Source organism: Psittacula echo (genome assembly GCF_963264785.1).
Source record: "Psittacula echo genome assembly, chromosome: 4".
Lineage (NCBI taxonomy): Eukaryota > Metazoa > Chordata > Aves > Psittaciformes > Psittacidae > Psittacula > Psittacula echo.
The window spans coordinates 87,418,506-87,445,630 of NC_137738.1; the positions used below are offsets into that span (position 1 = coordinate 87,418,506).

General features: G+C 38.1%; 1 protein-coding gene across 1 annotated transcript in view; it reads left to right on the forward strand.

The window, feature by feature from the left end:
• ERICH1 (glutamate rich 1) overlaps positions 1–26,916 on the forward strand; it is a gene marked incomplete at its 5' end in the record, with an annotated part of 75,245 nt that extends 48,329 nt beyond the window's left edge. Inside the window, 3 exons of the mRNA XM_080615926.1 lie at positions 18,819–19,196; positions 21,575–21,769; positions 26,779–26,916. Of these exons, the coding sequence (XP_080472052.1) occupies positions 18,819–19,196; positions 21,575–21,769; positions 26,779–26,852 (647 nt within the window). The 3' untranslated portion in view covers positions 26,853–26,916. The remainder of the gene's footprint in view (positions 1–18,818; positions 19,197–21,574; positions 21,770–26,778) is intronic.
• Between the last annotated feature and the right edge of the window lie 209 nt (positions 26,917–27,125).

A 27,125-nucleotide genomic window follows, 5' to 3' on the forward strand; every position in this document is an offset into this window, starting at 1 on the left:
ACAAATGGAAACATCTTTTCTTAGTCTCTAAAGATGAGGAGTTAGAAGCAAATACTCTTTGTTACATATATTTTTTTTTAATAAAGTGCTTTGTTATTCTGCCCGTAAAATGATGTAAGATATGATTTCCAAGAATGACAAAGGTATGCAGCTGTTTAGTTGATATAAAATATGATATAAAAATTATTTGCTGTGAAACTTTATGAAAATTGACTATCATTAAATACAGGAATTCTGTCTGTGGTTACTCAGATAGCATTCTAGGGGAAGCAGCAAATAAAGTGAAAATATCTCAAATAGTTCTTAGTGCCCAAGTGTAGCAACTATTCTTTTCCTGCCTTCATTAAATATACTAAAAAGCCTTAGTTCTTCTATACCTAAGTAAAAAATAGAAGTTTTCCATTAATTTTTAAGTTCATTATTTATCTGGTTTCAATTTTAGTTATTCCTTTGTGCCTTTATCTCTGACCATTATCTGTACTGATGCTAACACAGTAAGCTCAAACGTCTTTGTGTGCTATTTTTATAAACAGTTCTGTTGGAGTTAGAGACAAGGTAGCTGGATTCAGTGTGCACCTTTTTTAAGACATTCCCCAGGGAGCTTGACTTTACTGAATGCTCAAATCAATGCACTTTTCATATCACAAGCAATGTAACATAGTAAAGATTCTGCTGTGGAAGCCCAAATATATAAAGACATGAGCAATAATATGCATATAAGAATGTGATTGAAATTAAGATGGTGTTGATAGATCAGCACAAAGAAGCAGCAACTATGGCAAACTGCAGGGCTGATCTGCAGGTCTGTAACACTTCATACCCTGAACTGCTGCAATAGAACACATCTGTGCAAGAACCTGATTTTATTCCACCTCTTCTCTTAAACTTTAAATCTTTAAAAAAATGAGAATACCCTTCTAAACTGCTCATTTAGAGTGAAGAGGGGCATCTAGTGATATTATAACAAGTGATGATAATAAAGCCTTGCTACGATCAGACTTACCATTTGGAGGAGCCTGTCTCTTTTTACGTGACCACAGAAAGGGAAAGGGAAGTGGGTATTATGGTAGCTTGTACGTCTCAGTTAAATACCTTAGCTGAACTGTAGTATTTTTACTGAAAAGAACATAGTGTCTATGCTTCATGTTCTTCTGCCAGAGAAAAGGGTTGATTGATTCTTTGTTCAGCACTTCTTTATTTGGTGTATAGTTGAACACTGTAGAGGAGAGAAATGTTAATTTGTGCTTGGTAGAGCTCCTTAAGAAATAGAAATATGTAGCCTTAGGATAGACAGGAAGACTTAAAATAATAAGACAATGATACAGCTCTTCCTCTTTCAGCTCAGGATCCAGGTTTAATCTTCTTTTTTTCCAGCTTTTTTCTTCCTTAAAATAAAGGAGATGCCAGATTTTCTTGGCATCTCCTTTGTAGCACTTGCCAGTGTAAATCTCACATTTACCTCCCTTACTAACTCACTTTTTCTTGGGCTTTTTGTGTTTAGTTTGGACTTTCTTCTAACCCCGGTTTTCCTGATGCCCCTTTTGGTTTTTCTGCTCTTCAGTGATTCTTTAACTACATTTGCCTATGATTGTTTTAAGGCACACAGGTGCCTAGCGAAGTGAGTACTTATAGTCCATTCTGAAATGCTGCTTAGCTGAACTTAGGTACTATAATCTTGAATACGTCATTGATGGGTGGACCCTTTAATGCCAAGTATTATACAGCTTTGGATGTGAATTGTGGGGTTTTTTTCTCTGACAAGGAAAAAGAATATATCAAGGAAGGATGAAAGATTATCATATATTATATGCAGTGGTTCCTTACTTCACATGTGTTACATATATGTTTATCTGTGTTTCTAATTTCAAGAAGATTGTAAGATATTTTAGTGAAGAAAATTGTTAAGTTGGATAGTTTTTTACGTATCTCTAGAAATTGTAATAGTATTCAGCATCCACTAATAATCAGAAATATTTGCATTTGAAAATAAACATCACACTTTTAGCGCAAAACTGCATAGATTTGCATAGGGAATTTCAGCAAAAGCTTTAGAGATGGTGTTATAACTTTTGCACATATGCAGAAAAATATCTAAATAAAAATGCAATGGTTAAATTACTTGGAAGTGTTCTGTAGTGATCAGAGGCAGTGCTTTTACTTTCCACTCTAAGTCTGGCATTTTTGTTTGATTGAATGCATTCATGATTAACTGTGTATTAAAGTGAAATGCCTCTAGCAGTTTTATTGCAAGCTGTATAAACTTTCATTGACTATTTTTTCAGTCTATTGACTATCTGTTAGTTCGCATGGATTTACAAGGGGTTTATACATCCTTTTTTTATACCTTCTTTTTTAATGGCAGTAATTCCATACACTTAAACTTCCTTGTAGTGAAATACTTATTTTAAAAGCCAAGTGAATGGAAAGCCCTGAATTATTCTGAGCAGTTTGTGGTCTATTTTCTGGTGAACTTCTGCCAGCTTTTTATGTCACTGTACTTGTTAGTACAGCGGGAGTTCTCTCTACCTGCTACAGTATAAGGCAACAGAAGTGAATGTTGTATGAAGTCCTGGTTAGCATGTATCTTGTGCAGAGAATGAATGAGGAGTAAAATTCAGGCTGCAGACTCCCATGATGTTGCTCAGCTGGAGAAGTAGCCAACACCACAGAGCCAGGCATGTGCTCCATCCAGGTGGTCCCTATTCCCAGTCCTGCTTTTACAGAGGGCTTTGGGCCTTATCTCTAGAGAACATCAAGCTGTTGCTGCTGCTTATTGGTCATATTACTGCAAGATTTTTGTGAACTCTTTAGTATTACAGAATGAAAAAAGTCCTGTAAACACGGGAACTGACTACCGAAGTCAAACCACCAGTTCTTTGAGAAGACAGAAGAAACCTGTACTGTGTGGCCTCTTGTCCAGCTTTATGAAGGGGTCAGGAGGGGGAAACCTAACAGCCGTTGGTAGCATTGCAATGAAACCTTAAGAAACTTGGTTTTGCTAATGAGATGTGTTGGGAACTTGAACCTTCATGCAGCTTTCTTGGACTTTATTTTTTATTTAAATAAGTTAATTTTGTTGAGTTTCTGCACTGCTTTCTCTTTATTGTTCATTGGTGCATAGGAAAATGACTTGCTTTCTTGTGGTCCATTTTCCATCTCTTTAGTTGTCCTTTGGAAAGAATTGAAACTGAGCTGAGCTGAGCTGTGCATAAAACCTTTAGGAACTGTATAAAGCATAGTATATTGCATTGGGTTGTTCTGTTTTTTTTTTTTCTGGGTGGTTATGGTTTGGGGTGTTTATTTAAAAACACTTTTTCATAAAGTAAGCAGCCATACAAGAGTCTTTATACAAAAAAAAAATAAAACCTTATTTTCCAAGAAAGCAATTTTGATCTCCTGTGTCCCCACGGAAAATACTCAGGTTGATACATATGCAGTATTTTTCACACGCTTCCTGAATAGTGTGTGATGTAGTTATAAAACCAATGGTAGTATAGTGCAAAAGCACTTGGATAGTTTGTATAGGTAGGAACAGCAACAATCATGTAAAATATAAAACTATTATGGAAGTACACAGATCTCTTTAAATTTATGAGACCTACTGAGCCAGTCTGCATCAGCTGTAAAAATTTGTGTTCTCAAGGTGAAAAAGGCCAAATGAAGCTGCAGCTTCTGACTCCAGCAAAACTTTTGCATTTGCAATGAGATTTTTTTTTTCTTTTCCACAAGACACATTTGTTAATTAAAGTTAAAGAGACTGTTACTGTTTAAACCAATTGAAAAACTGTTCTCAGGTGTCTATTGGGTATAAGGATGTTCCTTGCATCTAAATCCAGCATGTTCACTTTGTGCAACTGACTTAATAATCATAGAATTAAAGAATGGTTTGGGGTGGAGGGGACCTTAAAAATAATGTAGTTCCAACCCCCCTGCCATAGGCAGGGACAGCTTCCACTAGACCAGGTTGCAAAAAGCCCTGTCCAAACAGGCCTTAACACTGCCAGGGACAGGGCAGCCACAGCTTCTCAAGGCAACATGTGGCAGGGCCTCACCAGTCTCATTGTAAAAAATTTCTTTCCAATGTCTAATCTAATGGCTCTTTCCGTAAAAAGCCATTCCCCATTGTTCTGTCACTACATGCCCTTGTAAAAGTCCCTGTGCAGGTTTCTTGTTGGCCCTCTTTAGGTATTGGAAGACTTACATATAAGGTCTGCCCTGAGCCTCCTCTGCTCCAGGCTGAACAATCCCAACTCTCTCATCCTGTCTTCATAGGAGAGGTATAGGGGATGATCTTGTATCTGGCACCTACAAGCAGGCTTCCTTTTGTTCTCTTCTGGAGAAGAGAAGGCTGTGTGGAGATCTCGTAGCAGCCTTCCAGTATCTGAAGGGGGCCTACAAGGATGCTGGAGAGGGACTCTTCATTAGGGACTGTAGTGATAGGACAAGGGGTAATGGGTTCAAACTTAAACAAGGGAAGTTCAGGTTAGATATAAGGAAGAAGTTCTTTACTGTAAGGGTGGTGAGGCACTGGAATGGGTTGCCCAGGGAAGCTGTGAATATTCCACCCCTGGCAGTGTTCAAGGCCAGGTTGGATGGAGTCTTGGGTGTGTGGTGTCCCTGCCCATGGCAGGGGGGTTGGAACTAGATGATCTTAAGGTCCTTTCCAAACCTAACTATGCTATGATTCTATGAGTAAAATAAATGTTTTTACATTTTTTTGTTTAAATAAAATTCTGCGTGGGACATGTCATCGGGCTGTGCATTTAAAATGCAGTATTTCTATAGTGTCAGAAAATTTTCTGTGGTGTAGTAGCTATCTTGGGAAAAATCAGGTATGACTTGACTGCCCTAAGTTTTGTTGGAAGCAATTTCTGCAGCTTAAGCATGAGAAGCCTGAATACCCCTTTGACAAGCGTAACTCGGATGAGAGAGACCAGAAACAAAGTCTTTGTGAGGGGAAAAAAAGATGCATCACTTAGTCAGTTTCCACCTTTTGAAAAGGTTCAGATTAAAGCATAGCAGAAATCCAGTGCAGAGGATATACTGTATCAAGTAGTGTGATTTTGTAACCTTGTCACTACTCCAAAAGAGCGTTGTGATTGACTTCAAACTGAGCATCTTACTCAAGCAGCACTAAAGATTTAACAAAGGCCTCAATATCTCACTATTGGAATGATGCTGAGGTACTTTAATTCCCGAAATGGAAAACAGTATGTTTTTCACTCTAACCTGGCAAGAATAATATAAATGCAAACATTAATCCTGCCTGACCAATTTGGTGGCCTTCTATGATGGGGCTACGAAACTGATGGACAGGGGCAGAGCAGTTGATGTCATCTACCTGGACTTGTGCAAAGCATTCGACACTGTCCCACACGACATCCTTGTCTCTAAATTGGAGAGACATCAATTTGATGGGTGGACCACTCGGTGGATAAGGAACTGGCTGGATGGCCACACGCAAAGAGTTGTGGTCAATGGCTCGATGTCCAGCTGGAGACCAGTAACGAGTGGTGTCCCTCAGGGATCGGTGTTGGGACCGGTCTTGTTCAACATCTTTGTTGGTGACATGGACAGTGGGATTGAGTGCACCCTCAGCAAGTTTGCCGATGACACCAAGCTGTGTGGTTCGGTTGATACGCCGGAGGGAAGGGATGCCATCCAGAGGGACCTCGACACGCTTGTGAGGTGGGCTGATGCCAACCTTATGAAGTTTAACCATGCCAAGTGCAAGGTCCTACACGTGGGTTGGAGCAATCTCAGGCACAGCTACAGGTTGGGCAGAGGAGAGATTCAGAGCAGCCCTGCAGAGAAGGACTTGGGGTGTTGGTTGATGAAAAAATGAACATGAGCCGGCTTCAGTGTGCGCTCGCAGCCCAGAAAGCCAACTGTATCCTGGGCTGCATCAAGAGGAGCGTGACCAGCAGGTCGAAGGAGGTGATCCTGCCCCTCTACTCTGCTCTTGTGAGACCTCACTTGGAGTATTGTGTGCAGTTCTGGTGTTCTCAACATAAAAAGGACATGGAACTGTTGGAACAAGTCCAGAGGAGGGCCACGAGGATGATCAGGGGACTGGAGCACCTCCCGTATGAAGATAGGCTGAGAAAGTTGGGGCTGTTCAGCCTGGAGAAGAGAAGGCTGCGTGGAGACCTCATAGCAGCCTTCTAGTATCTGAAGGGGGCCTACAAGGATGCTGGAGAGGGACTATTCATCAGGGACTGTAGTGACAGGACAAGGGATAACGGGTTCAAACTTAAACAGGGGAAGTTTAGATTGGATCTAAGGAAGAAATTTTTTACTGTGAGGGTGGTGAGGGCACTGGAATGGGTTGCCCAGGGAGGTTGTGAATGCTCCATCCTTGGCGGTGTTCAAGGCCAGGTTGGATGAGGCCTTGGGCGGCATGGTTTAGTGTGGGGTGTCCCTGCCCATGGCAGGGGGGTTGGAACTAGATGATCTTAAGGTCCTTTCCAACCCTGACTATTCTATGATTCTATAAAGTGAAACAACAGTATGAAATTACTTTTATGTGGAGCCAGACTAGGAGGACAGAAGGAGAGTTTTGAGGGGGTCCTTTATTGTGTGCACTTGTTAAAGTTTCTGATGTATAGTTTGATAATGTAAATGCATCTCTTCAGAAAAAGAATATCAGGTAAGTTTTAGTTATGAACTTCAGCAGTGTTAGGGACATTGGACAAATACTGGCAGCATAATAAACAAATGTTATTTACTTGCTGAGAAGGCACTCTCAGAACTGTGATGGCAGGACGTGAGATGGTCACCAGACAGTTCTGCTCTATTTTTTTTTTTTTTTTTTTGTCTTAATCATGTGTAAAACTATTATGTTGTTATTAATTACTACTTAAAGGTCACAAAGAGCAAAATAAAGTCTGAAAGGATTGATGGGACAGCAAAGTACACTGCTGTGCTATCCAGCTCCTTCAGGGTTAAATCATTGCTTGGTTACACCAGTTTCCTTCTTTCAGATTGGAATTGATCAGTTTAGAGTTAAGACAGAGAAAACGGGTAGAGGGAGAGAAGGAGATGTTTGAAACTTTGTCCTACCTAAGTCCAGAAAGTCTTCAAAACTAACTGCTTGGTCAATGCCATATGTACTGACAGTATCCAATACAGCTTGACATGCTTACAAGTCATAGTCTGTCCCAGGCTATATTCAATGATACAGTAGTACAATAATCTCCTATGTCAGAGCTTTGACAGAGCTGCCAAATGACTTGTATCACAATTTCTTTGTCCAAATCTATTGTCTAGATGATGGAAGATGCACAAAGGAAACATTATTAAGCCCTAGGGAGGTGCTTATTAGGCCAGGATTTATTCCTCCTCTCACAGATTTCTTACCTGCTGCTGGGTATTTCACTGTTGGACAACATCCTGCCTAGAAGAAAGCTTGTGAGTTCAAGTTAGATGCTTGTGGCAGGATCAGCTCTCTTTGAGAACCTTTTTATTCCTTCCCTGGCAGTTTATGTCAACAAGGGGATTTACCTTCCTCCCAATGGTATTAATAGTAGCATACATCAGCCAGTTCATGAAAGCATGTGAAGGATTCATTAGTAATGAACCTCTAAGTACACATATAGATATATCAAAGAAGGGTATGCATATCCATAGCATATTATCTGTAGCCTGTGAATTACAGCTATTGATACTAAAGTTCTATGGAGTGGGAAATTAAAATTAAACTTTCAGTTTGTAGAGATGTCAGGCAGTGCACTAAGCAAAGACAAAAGCAATAGCATCACCACTAATCGGGACTGGGCATGCAGCATGTGATGAAAACTGTTCTGCAAGCAGATGACTTTTAAACTTTGTATGATATATAATGTCAAGTGTAGACAGATGAACACATTTGCCTTTATCATAGCAGGATTACTCCACAGACCATGGGGTATAACTGAAGAACAGTAAGAAAGTTGCTCTTATTTTCAAGAGAAGATACTATGCTTCAGTGAGATGCAGAGCAACTGCTATTTTTCAATGAATTAAATGGAAACTAAAAAGAACTTGACACTTTGCGAAGCTGAATAGACGGGTTGTGCTTGCTTTGCCATTGTAAGTGTTTTGTTTTTGGGAAGCAGCACAAGAAATCATGGAAATTGCAAAGACTGAATGATTGGTGTTATTCCAGTTGTGTTTTGCTGTGCCAAGAAGTAGGTGATCTAATAGTATAAAGCAGATGAGATATAGTGGGATAAATCCCTAGGAAGATAGAGTATGTATGATCTCTTGCTGAGAACGTGACAATTATTTCAGTCACTTCCCAAGCATTTATTTGGGTAGCAGATGGTATCAGTTTTTTGTCTTTTTTTCCATTTATTATGGATAATCACATGTTTATGTCATATATAATGTTTCATTCTTTGAAAAACCCTAGTTTCCCAGTAGAGGAGCCAGGATGGAGCTCTTGGGAGATGAGGAGGCATTTGCTGAGAGAGAATAACCTTCTAGATCATAAAGGACAAACAGGTTGGGGAGGCGTGATGGTGGCCAAGGAATAAGCTTTATGTACAGCAGAGACCAGGTGTCTGCTGAGAACAGCAGGAGCCAAGGCTTCAGAAGGACTTTCCCTAGAGACCCAAAGGAGACTGCAGACTCTTCTGCAACTCTGGAACTCGCTGATGTGCTGGACTGAAAGCAAACCTAAGCAAAGAGAATTGATTTATGAGAATGTAGTAGGCAAGATGTAGATACTATAATGTATTGTTTTGTTCTAATTTTCCTCATTTTGAGTTTTCTTCCCCCAGAATCACCTGTTGTAGTGTCTATTCTAATAAAACCTAGCTTTTCTGATTAAAAGCTGTTTCGGAGTATTCACTGTGGGAGGGGAAAAAGGTTTGAGCAGTTTGACCTCACAGCTCTGGCCACGGCAGAGTCCCATTGCAGTGCAGCACATGGTCAAGAGCAAACCTGCATCATTGGGAAGGCTGTGGCACCAGATTCCCATCTATTACAGCTTGGCACATTACCAGCTTATACAACTGTTTAGATCTTCCCTGTGGTTTTTCTCATTTTTATAGCATACTTTTTTGCATATTTATGATTAGCTTAACATAGAGCTCTTAGTCATTAAGAATTTACTTACATTAATATTTTCAACTATTCTTTAAAATGTAATTAAGTTAGATTGTGATTAATAAAAATAAGCTGAACCCTTTTCCTAAAACATCCATGGTTTTACAAAGCTGGTTAGAAACTATGTAATTAAATTTAATTCAAATCAGAGTTAAGACCCAAAGATAAATAGATAAAGGAAATAGTTTAAATAGTTTTGCAGTCTTTCAGACTTTCATTTCTCAAAGTATTTTGAACTAGAATTTACTGAAAGGGCTATGTAATAAATTGGGGTTATGGCAGCTCTTTCATATGTGGGGTTAAATGTGATTGGTTATTGGATGCTGTGTAAAAAGTTTAAAATGTTATGAAATGCTGCAGAAATTTAATTAAGGTATCATATTTAAATATTTGATAACTGAAATTGATAAATTTGGGCTGGGTTTTGTTGCTGAGTATCTTCATTTTACTATGGCAGTGTCTGTGTACTTTTGGATAGCTCTTGTACAAAAGATTTTACTTTTAGTTTCTGCTCTTTGATACTGCTTTATCACAGGGGAGAACTAGATATCAGTTTTCCATTAGGTTGCTTATCATTTAATAGTCTGTGGTCTTGTAGTCTAAATAACTTCTTATCCTTTACACTATTTTAGCTGGTAGATTTGGAAAGAACATTTTAGATGCTGAACAGGATTTTAAGATTGCAGCTTTTCTTATCATTTCTGTTTTTATTCTGAGCAAAGGAGAGATTTGGATTCTTTAAGCATTGGTTGAAAACCATCTCTGGGGGGAAAAAAATACTTTAAAGAAAACTCTGAATGTGTATTTGTGTACTGCAAAGTTAAAGGAAAATCATAGGGTTTAAGTGTAAATATGACATGAAATGTTCAAAATGTCTCCAGGGTTTTTTGATATAAACATTACAAATCTCCTCTTCCAATTCATGGTGATGCTTTCTGTTCAAATACAAAGGTGTAATCTTATTAGCTAAAGACTAAGAAAATTTCTGTATTTAGTAGCAATTAGTCTTTGTGGCTGCTGAACTGTAGAAACTCCACAGACAGCTTTAGGATCCTTAAGCGTTTCTGATTTAGTAGCCTTCAAAAGAGTTACCATTTGCCATTGAATCTGTTCTTCTTTCATGTCCATGAATGTACTCATCTCTGTGATTTTATTTTCCTCACAGAGATACTGTAGCTGAGTAAACAGTGGTTTAGAGGAGCACCCCTGAGCCCATTTAGGAAGTGCTGTGTGATGCCTCTGTTCAGTAGTGACTGATTCAGGTTGTTTGCACACCATCCCAAAAAAAAACCCAAAATGAATGAAGACAGTGAGCTTGAAATTTAAAAAATAATGAGGAAGATCAATAAGAGGTCAAAATATTTGCTTTTGTTTAAAAATTAAGTCACTGAAGGATGCAGAATCTGTATCAGAAAAGTTACTTAAGAAACCTTGGGGGCTTCATCAAGCATGGCTTTTTGCATGAAGTAACAGGAGGCTGAAACATTATTGTCAAAATTAATTTATTAGTTGGAATGGTTTCAAATATCTCCTGGATGCATTAGGTCAGTGTGTGAGTGGCTGAGTCTACATATCAAAATGCAAAGCAAGCTCGGAGTCTCTTTCATCGTATATCCAGCTGGGATTGTGAACATTCACTGCTGTGTGCTGAAAGATCAGAGAAGCAGCAGAGGGTAGGTAGTGGGATCTCCCATTTGTCCCCGTTCATTTATCCCTTTCATGTATCCCTGTTCACATCAGGATGTTGTGAAAAGTTGATAACCAAGGCATTGGTTGGTGGGACTCTGAGAGGAAATGTGGCTCTTGACTTTGTTCTGGAGTTTGACTCACAAGAGGCACATGGCTACAGCAAGCATTAGGTTCAACATCCTGCTCAAACAACAAGAGAAAAAAATCAACAAAAAAATCCACAGCAGTTGTGATCCATTTTGAGAAGGGACACTACACAAAAATAAAGATATTTGCTAAAAAGAACCTAAAAAAGAGAAGGGAGCTGTGCCAGGTGGTGTGGAAGCTACTTAAGGACACTATGTGGTATTCGAGGCCAGCATCCACCACCTGTCATGAAAGCCCCAAGGAAAAGTGAAAGGAAAACAGCAGAGCTAGACAACAGAGTAAAGGCAGTTGTTACAAAGAGGTTGGTGTCCTTTAAAAAGCTCAATTCACACCCAAATGATATTTTCACTGTAAAACCAGGGTAAGACAGGCTAAGGCGTATTTGAGCAAATGGTACAAAGTCTTCTGAGCCAGTGATTGTGGTATAGAAGGAGTACTTAAGGACGCCTGTTTCAAAGAAGTTAAAGAAATTCTTTGATGTTATCTGCGGGGAAAAAATTGTGAGGAATCCCATGCTGGAACACTCTTTCTTGGGCTTTCTCAGAGGATATGTAAAACTGAAGTGATTTAATGGTCGTGCAATAAGATAAACAATAAAATCACCAGTACCAGATTTTATTCACCTAAAATTTCCGAAAGAATTCAAGGAAAATTAAATTGCCTACATTGCCTATAGTGCTGCATAACCACTTGCTTTTCAAATTGCCTTGTTATCAGAGACTTTGTGGCTGAATAGTGTGATGCCAGGTTTTTTAAACAGTTCTTAAATCATCAGGGACCTGCAAGCCTGTAATCCTGGTGTTTGCTTTAGGCAGTTTAGCACAAATTATAATGCAAAATAAGATTTGTGGATGCTGGAAAACCTGTGATCTCCATGGGAGAGATCAGTGTGAGATTTGCAAAGAGGAAATGTCTACATATCTTGGAATTCTTTGAAGAGCCAGGGAATATGTAGATAAAGGTGCTACTGCGGATGTGGTTTCCTTGAATTTCCATGAAGTTTTTGATAAAGCACCTCATGAGGGGCACATAGACATAGCATGAAAGACAGAGTCCCAGAATAGGTAAATAGATGAAGAGACTGCAGTGGTTCTCAAAACAGGGAAGTCACAGCTGGAGGCTTGAGTTTTATAGATGGTCAAGTAAAGAGTGAACAGTGGAGCCAGAAGGTGTCCTGATAGCTACAAAGATATTGACTGCGCTAAAGACAAGAGTTGGGTGCAGCATGATCTCACATTGAGTGATCTTTCAAAAATGGGACATGAAACACGTTTTAGATAATTGTCAAGTGATTTTCTTAGGAAAAAATAACCAGCCAAAATCCACCTGCAAAATGGCTGGCTCAGAACTGGCTGTTACCAAGCAGGATCATATCCTGGGCTTCATCAAAAGGAGTGTGACCAGCAGGTCGAAGGAGGTGATCCTGCCCCTCTACTCTACTCTCAAGAGACCTCACTTGGAGTATTGTGTACAGTTCTGGTGTCCTCACCATAAAAAGGACATGGAAGTGTTGGAACAAGTGCAGAGGAGGGCCACGAGGATGATGAGGGGACTGGAGCACCTCCCGTATGAAGATAGGCTGAGAAAGTTGGGGCTGTTCAGCCTGGAGAAGAGAAGGCTGCGTGGAGACCTCATAGCAGCCTTCTAGTATCTGAAGGGGGCCTACAAGGATGCTGGGGAGGGACTATTCATCAGGGACTGTAGTGACAAGACAAGGGGTAACAGGTTAAATCTTAAACAGGGGAAGTTTAGATTGGATCTAAGGAAGAAATTCTTTACTGAGAGGGTGGTGAGGCACTGGAATGGGTTACCCAGGAAGGTTGTGAATGCTCCATCCTTGGTGGTGTTCAGGGCCAGGTTGGATGAGGCCTTGGGTGGCATGGTTTAGTGTGAGGTGTCCCTGCCCATGGCAGGGGGGTTGGAACTAGATGATCTTAAGGTCCTTTCCAACCCTGACTACTCTATGATTCTAGGAGTAAGATATTGCAGTATGATAAATAGCTGTGAAAACATTTCAGCACTCAGCAGCAGTCAAAAAGCAAATAAAGGAATGGTAATTATTAGAGTAAAAAGTACAAAAGGAGAAACATCATTATACCAATGTATAAATCCTTAGCTTGAATGCAGTGTATGACTGCTGCTTGATAAAGGTTATAGTACTAGGTAGATGTTGGTTGTGACCAAGTACAGTTCCTCTTATAGCAGAAGTTTGACATAGCTTATATGTAAGGCAAATTCATATGTATATACATTTAGGATTAAAAACTATTGCAGACCATGATATCTGCCTTTAATTATTTTTGCCATTACTGTTAATTGGATTTCTGGTAAATCCAAGAGGTAGTACTCTGTTGTGCTATGTAGCATTTGCTAATTTCATATGAATTCTTCACTCGTGAGTATACAGACATAGCACGAATGAACAAAGAAGAGATAGTCCCTATCTCTGTCCTGTCTTTTGCAATTTTCTCCAGTGTCAAAAGATTACTAAGACCTTTGGAGTGTGTTTTCTTCTGATTTCAAATTATGATTTGAAACAATTTCCTAAAAAAGTGTAAAAATATTAGTGTCATCTTGTGCTCCTGAGATCTTTCTAGTTTGGCTTTTATTCTAATGAGCCATTACATTTTATTGCATTTGTTAGCCACAGCTTTTCACTCTTGGCCAAATTATAGCTGCTGGTATCTTAATTGGCACTAAAAATAACATTATTTTTTTCCGTTGCAAGATCCTAAACCAAAATTAAATTCCTCTGCATTGACTGGTACACCATGGGAAAACCATCCAGTATATCAGGGAGAAGAAAAGAGTTTAATCTGGGTGAAAAAATAGGACAGTCATATGTCCTGTTTCATCTGATGAAAAGAACAAAATTACCATGAGCAACATCTGGAAAGCCTATTATGGGACTTACTTGATCCTTGAGCAGGAGAGCCAGCTGCAGTATTGACAGCAGTCAATAGAGGAGATTTCTAAAGCTCATAGGATATTCTTTGACTATCTTTTTCTCGGCCTGCTGTATTAATTTTTTTTAGTGGGCTGTTCTAAAGGCTTGTTCTACTAATATTTAGGGACCTGATTTTTAAAAATCCCTGGTATTGCCAGCTTATTCTCAGATACCCAAGGCCATATATGAGTTTGACACGCTGTGGTACTTTATCTGCCTTTTACTTGCAGACACCTAAGTAAATAGCCTCCCACTGTTCATTGTCTTCTATGATGCTATCCCTGAGTGTTTCCATCTGACATTGTCTGAAGGAACTGAAATAATACAGGTAAACTTGAGGAAGCTCATCTTTTCAGTCACGGAATTGCCAGCAATGTGTTTGTGCTGATGGTTAGTCTGAATGGGAGTCAGCCCACAGTCAGCTGTTTCTGTTAGCTTTGGATTTAATCTATTCATGTCTCCAGCTGCCCTGATGATAAGTACAAACTAACTCTCTAATATAATAGAAGTTAATAAATAAAAATCAGCTTCTTCAGAGTCTTGATGTAAATCACTATTTTTATTATTTTCTGGTTTTCCTTGAAGATGTAAACTGGATGTGCTGACTTTTCATTATCAAAATTCAATAAGCAGTACCTAGAAACCGAATCTTCTGTTTCATTTTAAATTTGGTTTTTGGAATATTTCTGCACTTGTTGTGTCCAGGAGACATGCAGTTTGCATGGAGAAAACTTTTTAATGTTTCAAACCAGATGAGATAGACAGTTAGAGGATGACTTTTTTCTTTCCTTTTCAGGCTGCTCCTTCCCACTTCCACTTCATTCTGTCAGTCAGGCTAGCGTGACTGTGCAGCTGCATGGTCAGTTGCATCAGGAAGGTAATCTGGACTAAAAACAATCCAGAAAGGGGAAAAGCAAAACCAACAAAAACCAAAGAAATCTGTTATTTTAAACTCTGAACAGTTCTTGAGGAGGAAGCTTCAGGAAGCTGAAATAAATGCTTATGAACTTATGACTATGGCTGGAAAATGTATATGGGCATTCTTTGCTTAATCTGAGAAAGCACCAAGTCCAGACTAAACAGGTTAAAGCCAATTGCTCCTGCATAATTGGATTATGTGATAAATTAGCGCACTTGTGGAGCAGAGGCAGGTCTTGGGAGGGAGAGAGGAGACAGGCTATTATGGAAAAGGAGAAAAATCATCAGTTCTTGTGGAATTAGGATAAGCTGTCGCTGCAGGTGTGGCTAGAGTTAGTGTAGTCCAAAAGCTGATACTCCTATCAACGTTGCTCAAGTGTGTATTCAGCACCTTAAGATTGTTTGTGTAGCATGTATTCCCTGCATTCGTTACAATTATGCTGCTTTGACATAGCAAGCCTCTTCATACAGAGGGAAAAATTACTGGAACAAAATTTATACCTAGTGAAATTCTTTCAGGCTTCCCTACTAGTTCAAAATGTAGAGAATCGGTAAAAAATTGTTTGGGTTTTTTTTTTCATAAAACAGTGGATTTTGTTAATTAGTAAAAATCAGTGTGATGAGCAGACTCTTGTTAAGAAGCACCATCCTCCATATTGTTGAATTTTGTAAAAGAGACTGATTCTTGTCAGTTGTTGAAAGCATCTAGCCCAAATTCATTGCCTACATTTCCTCTGAAGTTAAAGGAAAGGGAGAAAGATTAAGACTTCAGGGTGCTTTTCCATCCCAGCTGGTTTAGGATGAGGTAAATTGCTTTCTGAAGATGCTAGCGTCTCTTGGTTTATCAGAGGGAGCATAGGTCTGAGTATGTACTAAGTGTTTTCTTTTCAGATAGCTAAAGTTGTGGGAGGTGAATCCCACAGAACATTTCATTTGTTAAAATCACTGTGTGGGCTGTGACCTAAACATTATGGTTTATATTTCTTGTACAACTCTTCGTTATATTTTAGCATAGCTGTTATAATCAGGTAGTCTTTGTGGCTATATAAATAACCAGCTCTTGAATTCTACTAAGCCCTGGGCTCCTGTCCATACCACACACATATGAATTCAATAAGCTAACTGAACTGTTTGTAAAACAAGTACTTACTTTCTTCTATTTGCTTGTGAAACTGCTCAGGTTAATTAGATGTCCCCTTGTTCTTGCATGAGGAGACAGAGACAGAGCCCATGTTATTATTCTTTCTTTCAAGTCAAATCATACAAATCTTTTTGAAGTTTCCTTCTCTGGTAACTTCTTTAAGAGTCCTTCTCCTGTCTGACGGAGTGTAACTATGCTGGGATTATGCTAAGAAACAAGTGTTACAAGCTTGAAGAGTACAACAGATTTGTATAAGGTTTGGAATATTTTTACTGTTACTTTGCATCCTCTTTCTTATGTGTGCAAACAAGATGTTTGCTGTTTTGATCACTGATACCCACTGAGCAAATGTTTTCCTTGAGCTTTGCATACGGATGCACAGGTCTGGCTTTTGTTTTGTTTTTCCCAATCTGGTAACAGTTCACTCTAATCCTAGCAGTGAGTTGTTCAAATGAATCCCTTTTGTGTGCGTTGCTTTGCCATTTGTCAACTTCTAATTTAATCTGTTCCTGATGTTGAATCACTAGGAGCTCTCATGCATGAAGCAGTAGATACTAAAGAGAGATTAAAATGTGAGGCAAAGAATGACAAAAACTGCCAGTCTGAGTCCTCAAGAGAACTTGGTAAAGTCTTGTGTTTGATTTGTTTTCTGTGTTGGAGAAAACTTAGCACAGTTCTGATTCCCTTTCATTGAGTATTTATCTTAATAACATACACATCGGAAGACTACATTCATTCTGCCTTTTAACAGCTTCAGGCCTTCTGCTGTCCTGAGCAACCAAGGATAAGCCGGCTTCTGGGTTTGACTCAAAACACCTTAAACCCTGTTTTGCCTTCTGCACCATTTTTTTCAAGTGTCTTCAAACCAGCTGAGGGCGCTGCGCTGTACAACATACCGTAGTTCTGCTGAGAAATAGGATTCATGGATGTTTAAAGAGCACATTGGGCCACTTCGCTGAGAGCACAGATTAGAGCAGCTTTATTAGTAAACAGTGTGGTTGAGGTTAACAGAGGGCTGAGAAATTTTACAGAACAATGTATCTATGTTTACAGTGAAATTCACCTATTATAACATGAAAATCCAAATTAGATCTTAAGATGAAACACTGATATTTTGTTTATGTCATCTTTCACCATTCATATCTGCCTTCAGTTCTGATATTTTATTCCTACAGGACGACACAGACGTTATTTTTCCCACATCCCATATGTCCAAATCATGTAAAAAGATATTTAGCTCAAATACCATGCATGCAAAACATTCCACTCTGTGGGTATGAGGTGACGTTTGGTGTGTCTTTAACATGCTGTGGTGTTCAATTACAATACAGCAAATTTATTTTTGTGCAGCCTTCTTCATAGAAAGTATGGAAGATTGCTTTGCAGTGAGTCATCTGTCAGCTAGAGAACTTAAAGTCTTGTAGTGATATTTAAAGAGAAAAAGTGGCTCAGAGCTGACAGAGTTCAAGACAGAAAAAGAAACAGAAACGAAACAGAGGGCCTCCAACCATGGAGAAAATAGAGGCAAAGACTGGTAGGGGGAGGAGTGATGAGAAAGCCAAACAAGCTGATAATGTCAAAGGCGGTTCAGGAGATTTTGCATATTATTTGGAAACAAACATTGGGCTTCAGGTGTCTCTCCTGCCCTATGCAGAACAAAGATTCTTTGACCGTAAGGCAATGATGTAAAACTAGGTAAATAAGGGAATGGCATAAAACCAGATAAATAAGAGCACAGGGCTCAGAGCACTTTGAGGAATTTAGAAACATGCAGGTAGAGGCTGAGGGAAGGATAAATGGCTTAACTTTCTAGAGCAAGACTTTAGAACAACATTGGCATTCTGCACTCCATGATTGTTTAAATGTCTGAGGAGTTTGATAGACCGTGAAAGAGGGTATTTCAGTTAATTAGGCAGGAATTATTATAGGCGTGAATATGGACTTCCGCAGCACTGCAGTCAAAGGGAAGATGGATTCTGGCAGTCTTCCCTTGCTAATGCCAGGAGGGCTTACACTTAGAAGTGAGTGTGTGGGAAAGGCAGTCATTTCAGGGTCAGAGAAGACTTCAGAACTCTGGCTCTGTGTACAGGGATAAGATCTGAGTAAAGAAGCGTAAAAGCTGTCTTCAAGAGCAGGAGGGACTTCTTTCCCATGACATTTGAGCCTTTTGAAGAATTAGCTAGTAAGGAAATGATAATGTATAAGGGAATGATAGGACCAAGACAGGCTGTTAAAGAGATCAGAGATTACTTGCCAAGGTCACTGATGCCTTGCATGCTTTCCCTATAAAGTTGATGTCCAAGGCTAAGCTAGCATTAAGATATCCCAAAGGAGGAAGATGTTTAAGGAGGAGAAAGTAGAAGAATCAGAAACACGTCTCGTGTTTTTAAGGCACAGCACTATCATAGAGGGATATAGTAGATATAAACGCTATCATCTTTTATTGTGAATCAGATGCATTCTTCTTGCATTCTTGGTCAAGTCTACCTATTAGTGTTGTGGGGCTCTTGGGGCAGCTCTGTCATTCCATGTGCCTCAGCTTGCCCATACTGTTTTTTGTCCTGACAATTCTTTTGACCTCACTCTCTGTACAGAGCTTTATTTTCTGCCTTGAGAAAGTAAATGTGATGTAAAGTATGTAGCATGAAGGACAGTACAATCTTTATTGAAAGCAGAAGGGAGAAGAACTTGTCTTCTTATTCAATGCATTCATAAAAGTTGGCTTTGACATTGTAGTACTAAAAGGCATTCCAAGTGTAAAAATAAGGTTAGAGCCACTCCAACATCACAGAATTTGAAGGGAGTAATATTTCATTGTATGCAGTTCTAAAATGCTTATTACAGATCTTCTTATTTACAACTATCATGTCTCTTTTGAATCTGCAGAGGAGGAATATCAAGGACAAACCAAGAGAAAGCGCATTCGAAGGAAGAAACAAAAGAGCAGCTTACAAAACTCTAATAATTTACGTGGAGAACAAACAGATTCTGGAATGCAAGACACTCTTGTTCGAGATAATTTACAGCTGCAGCAGACAGACAGTCCCAAAATAAGCAAAAACAAAAAGAGGAAAATGAAAAAGAAGCGACAGAAAGAAAAAATGAGAGCAGCTGGCTTGGTAACAAAAACTACCGGTGTGGATTTTACGTATCAGCCAGACAAAAACAACAGAGAAGAAGCAGCAGGCTTAAAAGACATAGTTGAAAAGACAGATAGCATTCTGGACTTCCTGCAGGCAACACAACAAATTTATTTTGCTGACAGTATGTACCACTCCTTCTCTTTATTACCACATAGGGGAAAATAGATGTGCAGTTATTGTTGCTGTAGAATGGGGCAGATCTAATAGAGAAATGTCTCCTTTGAGCTTGGTAAGACATGCAAGTACTTAGTACTCATCCTATTTTCTGATGTGTCCATGAATATGTAAGAATCTACATCAATATGAAAAACAGTGCTCTTAATCTCTGTGTTTCTCTGTCTTTGAAAATATACGTAATATTCTTTGCTCTTTTTTAAAACATCCAACACACTTGGGGTAAGTGTAATGGTTAAAATGGAACAAATTCTTTGTTCCTCTATAAGCAATCATCCAGAAGGATTGGTTGCTTTCAGAGACCTTCAAATGAGGGCAATAAGTGCTATCCTAAATTTTCAGAACGTCCTGCTTCCCAGGAGGAAATTTATTTGGAAAATATAAGGAAATCTAGACAGCATCCAAGAGGAAAGGAGAAGAAACTGTTAGCAGTGGGAAAGCTTATTGGCATAAAGCACTTGTGAATGAGATGAAATTGATGCTCAATGCATGTTCCATAGCACTTTAGAAATGATTGCATGGATGTTATCCCTAATGGCATATTGAATTTTCATCTGCCCACTAAAATCAGAGAAATTCCTACTCTATGTTTCTTTTGTTGCCTTCCTAAAAAGCTGCTTGTGTGGTGGTTATGTCAAATGCTTTTCAGAGATAATGAATTTTTAAGGGTAAGTACTATAGTACTTACACGTACATACACCAGATTATGTTGGTATCATCTAGAATTAAATATGTTTTCTTAAGGGCAACCTGGCTTTAGATGCTTAGCTCAGAACATAGCTTTAAAATGGTAACTGTCTTGTAAAACTGAAAAAAAGCAGTGAAAAAGTTTTCAAAGAGTATGGCCGTGACTGTCTTTGTGAAGCTGAATGAAGAATATTAAATAACTTACCTATCTGTATGAGTCCATCTTAAGTCAGAGCTATCATCTCCCATTACCATAAAATTCATCTTTAGACTACAGAATGACTTTAAAAACTCTGTTAAGATGACATCAGGGATTTCATGTTAATTATTTTCTCTTCTTAAGATTTACACATAGAATTTTCTTTGCTTACTGATAAAAGTTTTCTGCTGTGTCAGGTCTTCATACTAAGCCTAGCATTGGAAATCCATCCTGCTCTCTGGCTAGTGTACCTCCATCACCAAAAATAAGAATTTTACTACATCTGCTGTATGGCTAATCAAATGTAAGCTAAGCTACATGCATTTGCTGTAGTGGAACTCTGGAGTAACTGAGCAAGATCGCAAACTCAGTTAATGGTTCTGCTGTTAATACATGACCCAGAACAGTTGTCCATAATTCTAAGTTGGTCAGTTGTCCATAATTCTAAGAAAAAGTGTTAAGGTTCCAGCTTTCCTGGAAGTCACATTCAGGTTTTGGCAGACTGACTGGCCCCAGTGTCAAACTTTCAGATCAGAAGGTTGAGCCAGTGAGGACCTTGGAATCCAGAGAGAGAAATTCTTAGGTAAAAGTAAGTTCATCTGCAGATAAGATGTCACATCCATAAAGCAGAGTGTGACTAACTTCCTTGTTAGGCCAATCCCAGTTTATATATAGAAGTGACATTATGTTGTTTGCCTTTTCTAGTTGAGTGACTTGAACACTCCCCCATTTTTTTTTAAACGAAATTGGAAGCCATTGCTTTTAGCAGCATTTTCAAATGGTGTCGTAGATTATACTCCTTCTACTTACATCAGAAAGGTGAATTGGGAAAAATTTGTTCTTCTCAGTTGGCTTGCAGATAAAAAACAAGAATTAGAGCGAGCCTGGTTAAAGGGACAGACTATACTTTGTTACTGGAATGGAAGAATGAATTTATGCTTTAGTACTATACAAACAATGTGTGTCCTTCTCTGCTGTAATACATGCTGTAATATCTGCTCTTTAAATAGATATGTGAAAGTACAATTAAAAGATAATTGGATGCCTCCAGAAGTGCTTTGCAGCAGAGTTGCTCCCTGTCTGCGTGTGTATACTTTTAAAATACACAGTGTGCCAGGAGCAAAACCACAGTACTTTGGCCACAGCAGACTTTCTTCATCAAACATTCTTCCTGTGCTAGTCTTGAAAATTTAGATTCCTCTTGCATTCCAATCAATATGAATATTAGAGTCCTTTTTACTTTTGGAATTTGATACTTTGCCCTCTTACCATTGTTTTAATATTTAAGAAAAAATGGGAGGAGCAAACTCCTCCTTAGTGTCAGAGATTTGTACATTATACTAAAAAGGAAGATGCTGTCTTTGAAAAGAAAGTATAATTTCAAATATTCTCTGTACTTATTGAACATTTTTAATCTGGCTTTCCAATTGTTTTTCCAGGTAAATCAAGATGCACAGATTCTGCTGTAAATGCAGCAGCTGCCCAAGAGCTTTTGCAGTATCTTGAATCTCGCACCATCTCTTCCTCGGATGTGACACTTCTACATCGGTTGAAATCCCTTGTATTGCTACAGGATATTGAGAGATTGAAGGATGCTTTGAAACAGCTCGAAGAACAATCCATGATGCCTCCTGGTAGGTTCCCATTTGCTTACATTCATTCACTGATGTTCTTTATTGTGTGGATTAAAATTCAGATTTGTCAAGTTGGGGTTTTTTTTATTAGGAAGCTATAAGTAGTTACATAGTGGTAAATATATGCTTGTACAAGATCTGAAAGCATAATTCCCAGTGAAAATACAGTGAGAGTCACTGTTTCTTGTTTGGTTATGATCAGTATAGAAACTTTTCATACTTTGCAGCAACTCTAGAGTACAAAATTACTCAGGTTCTTAAAACAATATTTTTAAAGTTGTAACATTACATTATGTAAAGTTTTACATTCTCTTTGGGCTTTTTAAATCACAGGAATTAACTTGTTTATCTTGGAGATTTCACTCATCCAGTTAAAGATTAATTTTCCATGCATAGAATCAATAAAGCTCATCATCATCTTGGTCACCTACGTGGTTTCTTTAACACATCAATTTTGCATGCCAAAGCTTGATTTACAGATTTAGTTTTGTTTAAATATGAACTTCTGGTTTAAGTTTTTAAAAAATTTCATTATGTAAAAACATAAAGTTACTCTTTATAAAAAAATACATTAGAAAGTCATTCATAAAAAGAAAAATTATTCAGTTGCTAAATCTTTTCATCTCTGAGGCACAAGTCTGATTTCACTCATGCCTCTTTTGTTCTCTATTACAACCCCTATAGTTTTAGTAGAATTTTTTCTTGGATAGTTAATAGTTCCTCAAGTGAATGTGGGATCAGCACATGGTGCATTAAAGGTATAATAATTCATTTTACAAGTAGTCTTCATTTAAAAAGTCACTGTTGCTTGTCATTAGCACTTTCGTTGCAGCATCAGACAAATCTACAGATGTGCTGAATTATCTTGACTCCCAAAGAATTTAATCGCAGTTGAGAGCACTTCCTATGGCATGAGGGAATCTCAACCATTTTAGATTGTGCTCTAAGTCTTTTGACAAGTAATGACTGAGCTGGTAGTAGTGTGGCAACAGAGTAATTATAATCATAGCCATCAGACACTTAGCAGTAACATTCAAAGAAGAGACTGCTGCTTGTAATATCATTAAATAATTTACTGATACTGGCTAAAGATCCCAGTCAGAACTGGAGCCTACTACATGCTGTGCATTGTGAAGACAGAAAAGAGAGAATTCCTGCGTGTAGCACTCATCATAGCTGATCACATTTCACATTTTGAAAAGGACACTTTTACAAAAGTGCATATGTATTCTTTAAAATGTTGATATGAAGTATGACAACCCTTAAGGTTCTGATAAACCTGAAATATCCACAGATACATGGACCAAAATCCTTTTGTGCATTCAATAATTAATTTCAAGCCTAGATTCTATGATCTTAATTATAATCAGATAGTCTCATTGGATCTAATATATATTTGCAAACTAAGTAGGACTCATCAGGTATTGGGCCTTTATTAAATTACCTAATTCAGCTTCTCTTGATTAAATCAAAATGGAACTGTTGAAGTGACCACATTCAGGATATTTTTTACGGGTGCTATCCAAATTCTGCTCAATACAGTGGGAATATTTTTTGACTTTGCAGCCTTGAGGCAAGCTGCTCTGTTTAATATAGCAAAAAATGTCAAACTGAAGAGAGAAAAGGAGACAAGCAAATTAGAAACAAATCCATGCAACTACCCTGATTTTTTTGTGTATGTATTTGTCTCTTGAAAAGTAAAAGACAATTTTCTGAGTGACTGTCATGCTGACAACTGCTGACAACTAAGTACCACACAGCTGCTTGCTCACTCCCCCCAGAAAAAGGTAAACCCCATGGTTGAGATGAGAACAGTTTAATAATGGAAACCAAATAAAATATAATAATAATAGGAAAAAAGAGAGGAATTAGCCCAATTAGCCCAAGTGATGCGCAGTACAGTTCCTCGCTACCTGCTGACCAATACCCAGCCCAACCCAGGCAGCGGTTGGTCCCTTCTGGGTGACTCCCCCCAATTGCCATTATTGCCATCAAATTATTATTGCCATCAAACCACTGAGCATGTGTCGTGGTTTAAGCCCAGCCGGCAACCCAGAACCACGCAGCCGCTCGCTCACTCCCTCCCCTTCCTCCGCCAGCTCCCGGAGGGATGGGGAGGAGAATCAAAAGATATTGAATACCCCTTTGGCTAGTCTGGGTCGGGTGTCCTGTCTCTGCTTCTTCACAGCTTCTTGTTCCCCTCCTCACTGGCAGAGCATGAAACTGAAAAGTCCTTGATCAGGGTAAAGATTACTTAGCAACAACTAACACATTGGTGTGTTATCAGCCTTATTCTCAGACCAAAGTTGAAAACACAGCACTGCACCAGCTACTGGTAAGAAAAATAACTATCCCAGACAGAACCAGAACAGTGATTTTTTAAATTTCTCTCTGTTTCTTCTAATACAGCCTGAAATAGTTACTCTTCCATTTGACTTTTTTTCCCTAGGAACCGTTGTCACTCCAGGCTCAGTTCTAATTCATTCCAAGTTCATGGTGGTGTAACAGTGGTAGTTGATTTGATATTCATGAGATACAGCAACATAGGAAAGAGGAAAATACATTTATATAAATTATTAAAGGATATTTAAACACCTGGTAGGTAATAATTTGCCTCAGCAGGGTTTAACAATGGATTCTATTTGTAATTCAGGAATTCCAGTGAATGAGAACATAGTGCTCTCAAATTTTACCTTGAATAAGGCTTTTAATTATACTTTTTTTTCTAATTTTGGCTCAAAAATAGGTCATCTTGCCCTTTTTTTTTTTTTTTTTTAATTTTAGATTTCATTCCCAATGATCAGGTGATAAAAGAGTTATTACAAAAACTTATTGTCTCAGCAAATTCAAGTTCTTATTATAGAAATACAGGTTAGGGCTGTTTATAAAGATGTACAGTCCACTATATTAATCTCTTTTGTATTTTACAAGTTTTTCTGATTATCCTGCCTTTTTCCTGGTTTGTTTGTTTTTACTGGGGCATGCTGTACTAGAAGAAAAGGTCATTTCTTATTAGCATGATGAAAAGAAAACAATTTTTCTTAATTTTAGCAAGGTGTATTTTTACAAAAGAAACCTATTTTCTTCCCGGCAGTTCAAGGAGCATTATGTTAACTGTTTTTCCCATGGTTATGATTCTGCTTAAGATACCAGCATCAAAGGCATAATGGGTGTTATGTTTTGCTCAGTTTTGTTTTTAATTCAAGGAAGGAAAGAGTAGTTAAAAAATGAGATGTGATCTGTCCCTTTCATATAAGTGTACATTTTCCATTAGTAAACTTTACAAAGTAAACATACCATTATATATCTTTTATTTCCTCATATATATATATATAAAAATATATATATGAGTAGCCAAGTCTTACTTGGGCGGTAGGCAACTTGGCAAATTGATGCCTGCTGGTAATGAATTTGCTTTTCTTAGTAACTTTTTACAGACCCTTAGAGTAAAGCTATGGACTGCCCAAGGTCTGCAGACCACAAATTGAAAAACACTGTTTCAAGATCATGTTCTGATATTTCCTTCACACCTCTTAGCATGTTATTCATATTGGGAATCACGGTTCAACCAAAAGAAACAATGAAGAAAAAAGTTTCTGTTTTGTCTTAAGCTCCTACATCCCAATATATGCAGTCAGATCAAATAAAGGTTGAACAAGGTTGTTTGGAGGGTCTGAAAAAATTTGTAGGAAGAGAAAATCCCCAAGGAGATTAAAACAGACTGTAAAAAGGAACAAAATGTCCTATTACTATTTCCATTTATTTGGTGGTCTTTAACAAAAGGTACTTACCTCTCCCTAAAGTCTTCTGGAAGAGCAGGGAAGAGAATGTTTAGAAGTCAAATAGACATACATTCTTGTGATGGGGGCTTGGCTGATCTCTGTCAGAAAGTCAGTGGCCATTTGCAAAAGGAAGCCAGAGACCTTCATGATGGTGCACAGTGCAGTGAGCAGAGGAGAAGAGCTGTCATTGGAAGTAACGCTCCATTTGCTGGTTGGAAACTGTATCTTTTGAAATGAGGGCTACTTAATTCCCATTTCACATCAATTATTAAAGCATAGGTGATCACCTAATTAAAAAAAAAAGTCATTACCTCCTAATTTATGAACTCATTCAGCTTCTACTCATCAACTTCATTCCATTCTCTATTAACATTTTCCCTTTGTTGGTTAGTATCATGTCTCAAATATACTCTTCCCTTGTTGCCTAGGAAATTATCACTCACAAAAGAGCTAGAAGCTTCCTTTAACTCCCTTTTTCAGGAGACTTGTCCTTTATATATAAATATATATATCTCCATTGTGGGGAGTGAGGGGGTACATTGTGCAGACCAGAAGTAATACAGTCACTGTGTGCCAACAATGCACAGGCCCTAAAATTATTAAATTTATACTTTTTCTTTTTTTTTTTCTTTTGAATGAACATTCAAAGAAAAGGAAATTAACTGTGAAAGCTATATTAGCATAACATTACAGAATCATCTTAAATGTGATATTATGTGATAAATGCTGTAGAAAGTCTTGTTGTTAAAAATAAATAAAGTCACATAGATAATCTCTGAATTAAGAAGCCATGGCATTTTGAGGTTTTAATGCAGCTGTCTGTACAAGACAACTCATTCTCAACTGAGTCTTCTAAGTGCTATTGTAAGTGAAATAGTAATGTGTGAAATTACTCTGCAGACAGAAAGGAGTGGAGAAGATTGCACTCTTTTAGCTTTACTGATATGATCATGCCATTTTGATCTCCTTTTTTTAATGAATTATTGAATCATACAAATAGGACATTGCAAAATAGAACCAAAATAATTTCCTATACAAGTAAGTGACCTACTAAAAGAAAATGTACCTTTTATCTAGAAATTCATATGTATTAGCCTTTAAGCTCCAATATCTGCATTGTTTTTGCTAAAATGCTAATATGGAATGGAGACAGATGTTCATACAGGTCTTTAATGTTCAGAAATGTTGTAAGAGTATTTCAGGAGGAATGTGTTTTCTTTGTTTCAGATCATACCAAGATAATCACGTCTCTATTTCACTACTGGATTACAGATATCCTTCCTGTGAAGAACAGGAAATAAACCCTTGCCTGTGCCCATATGCACTGGATTAAAATTTAATATGCAAACTTCTAACCAAGTAGCAATGGTTCAGGAAGAGCAGTGTCAATGCACATTCTACACCTTCAGGTAAATAAATTATTCTTCTGTGTTACAAACTCCAGAAGACAATAAACAGGGTATAACTAAATGTGATTTTTGATGGTTGGTCATGAGTATGCACGTTGTTTGTCTTGAGTCTTCAGCTGGATTACTATGTACATTTCACTTTAAGATAAGGGACTTAGCTGGAAT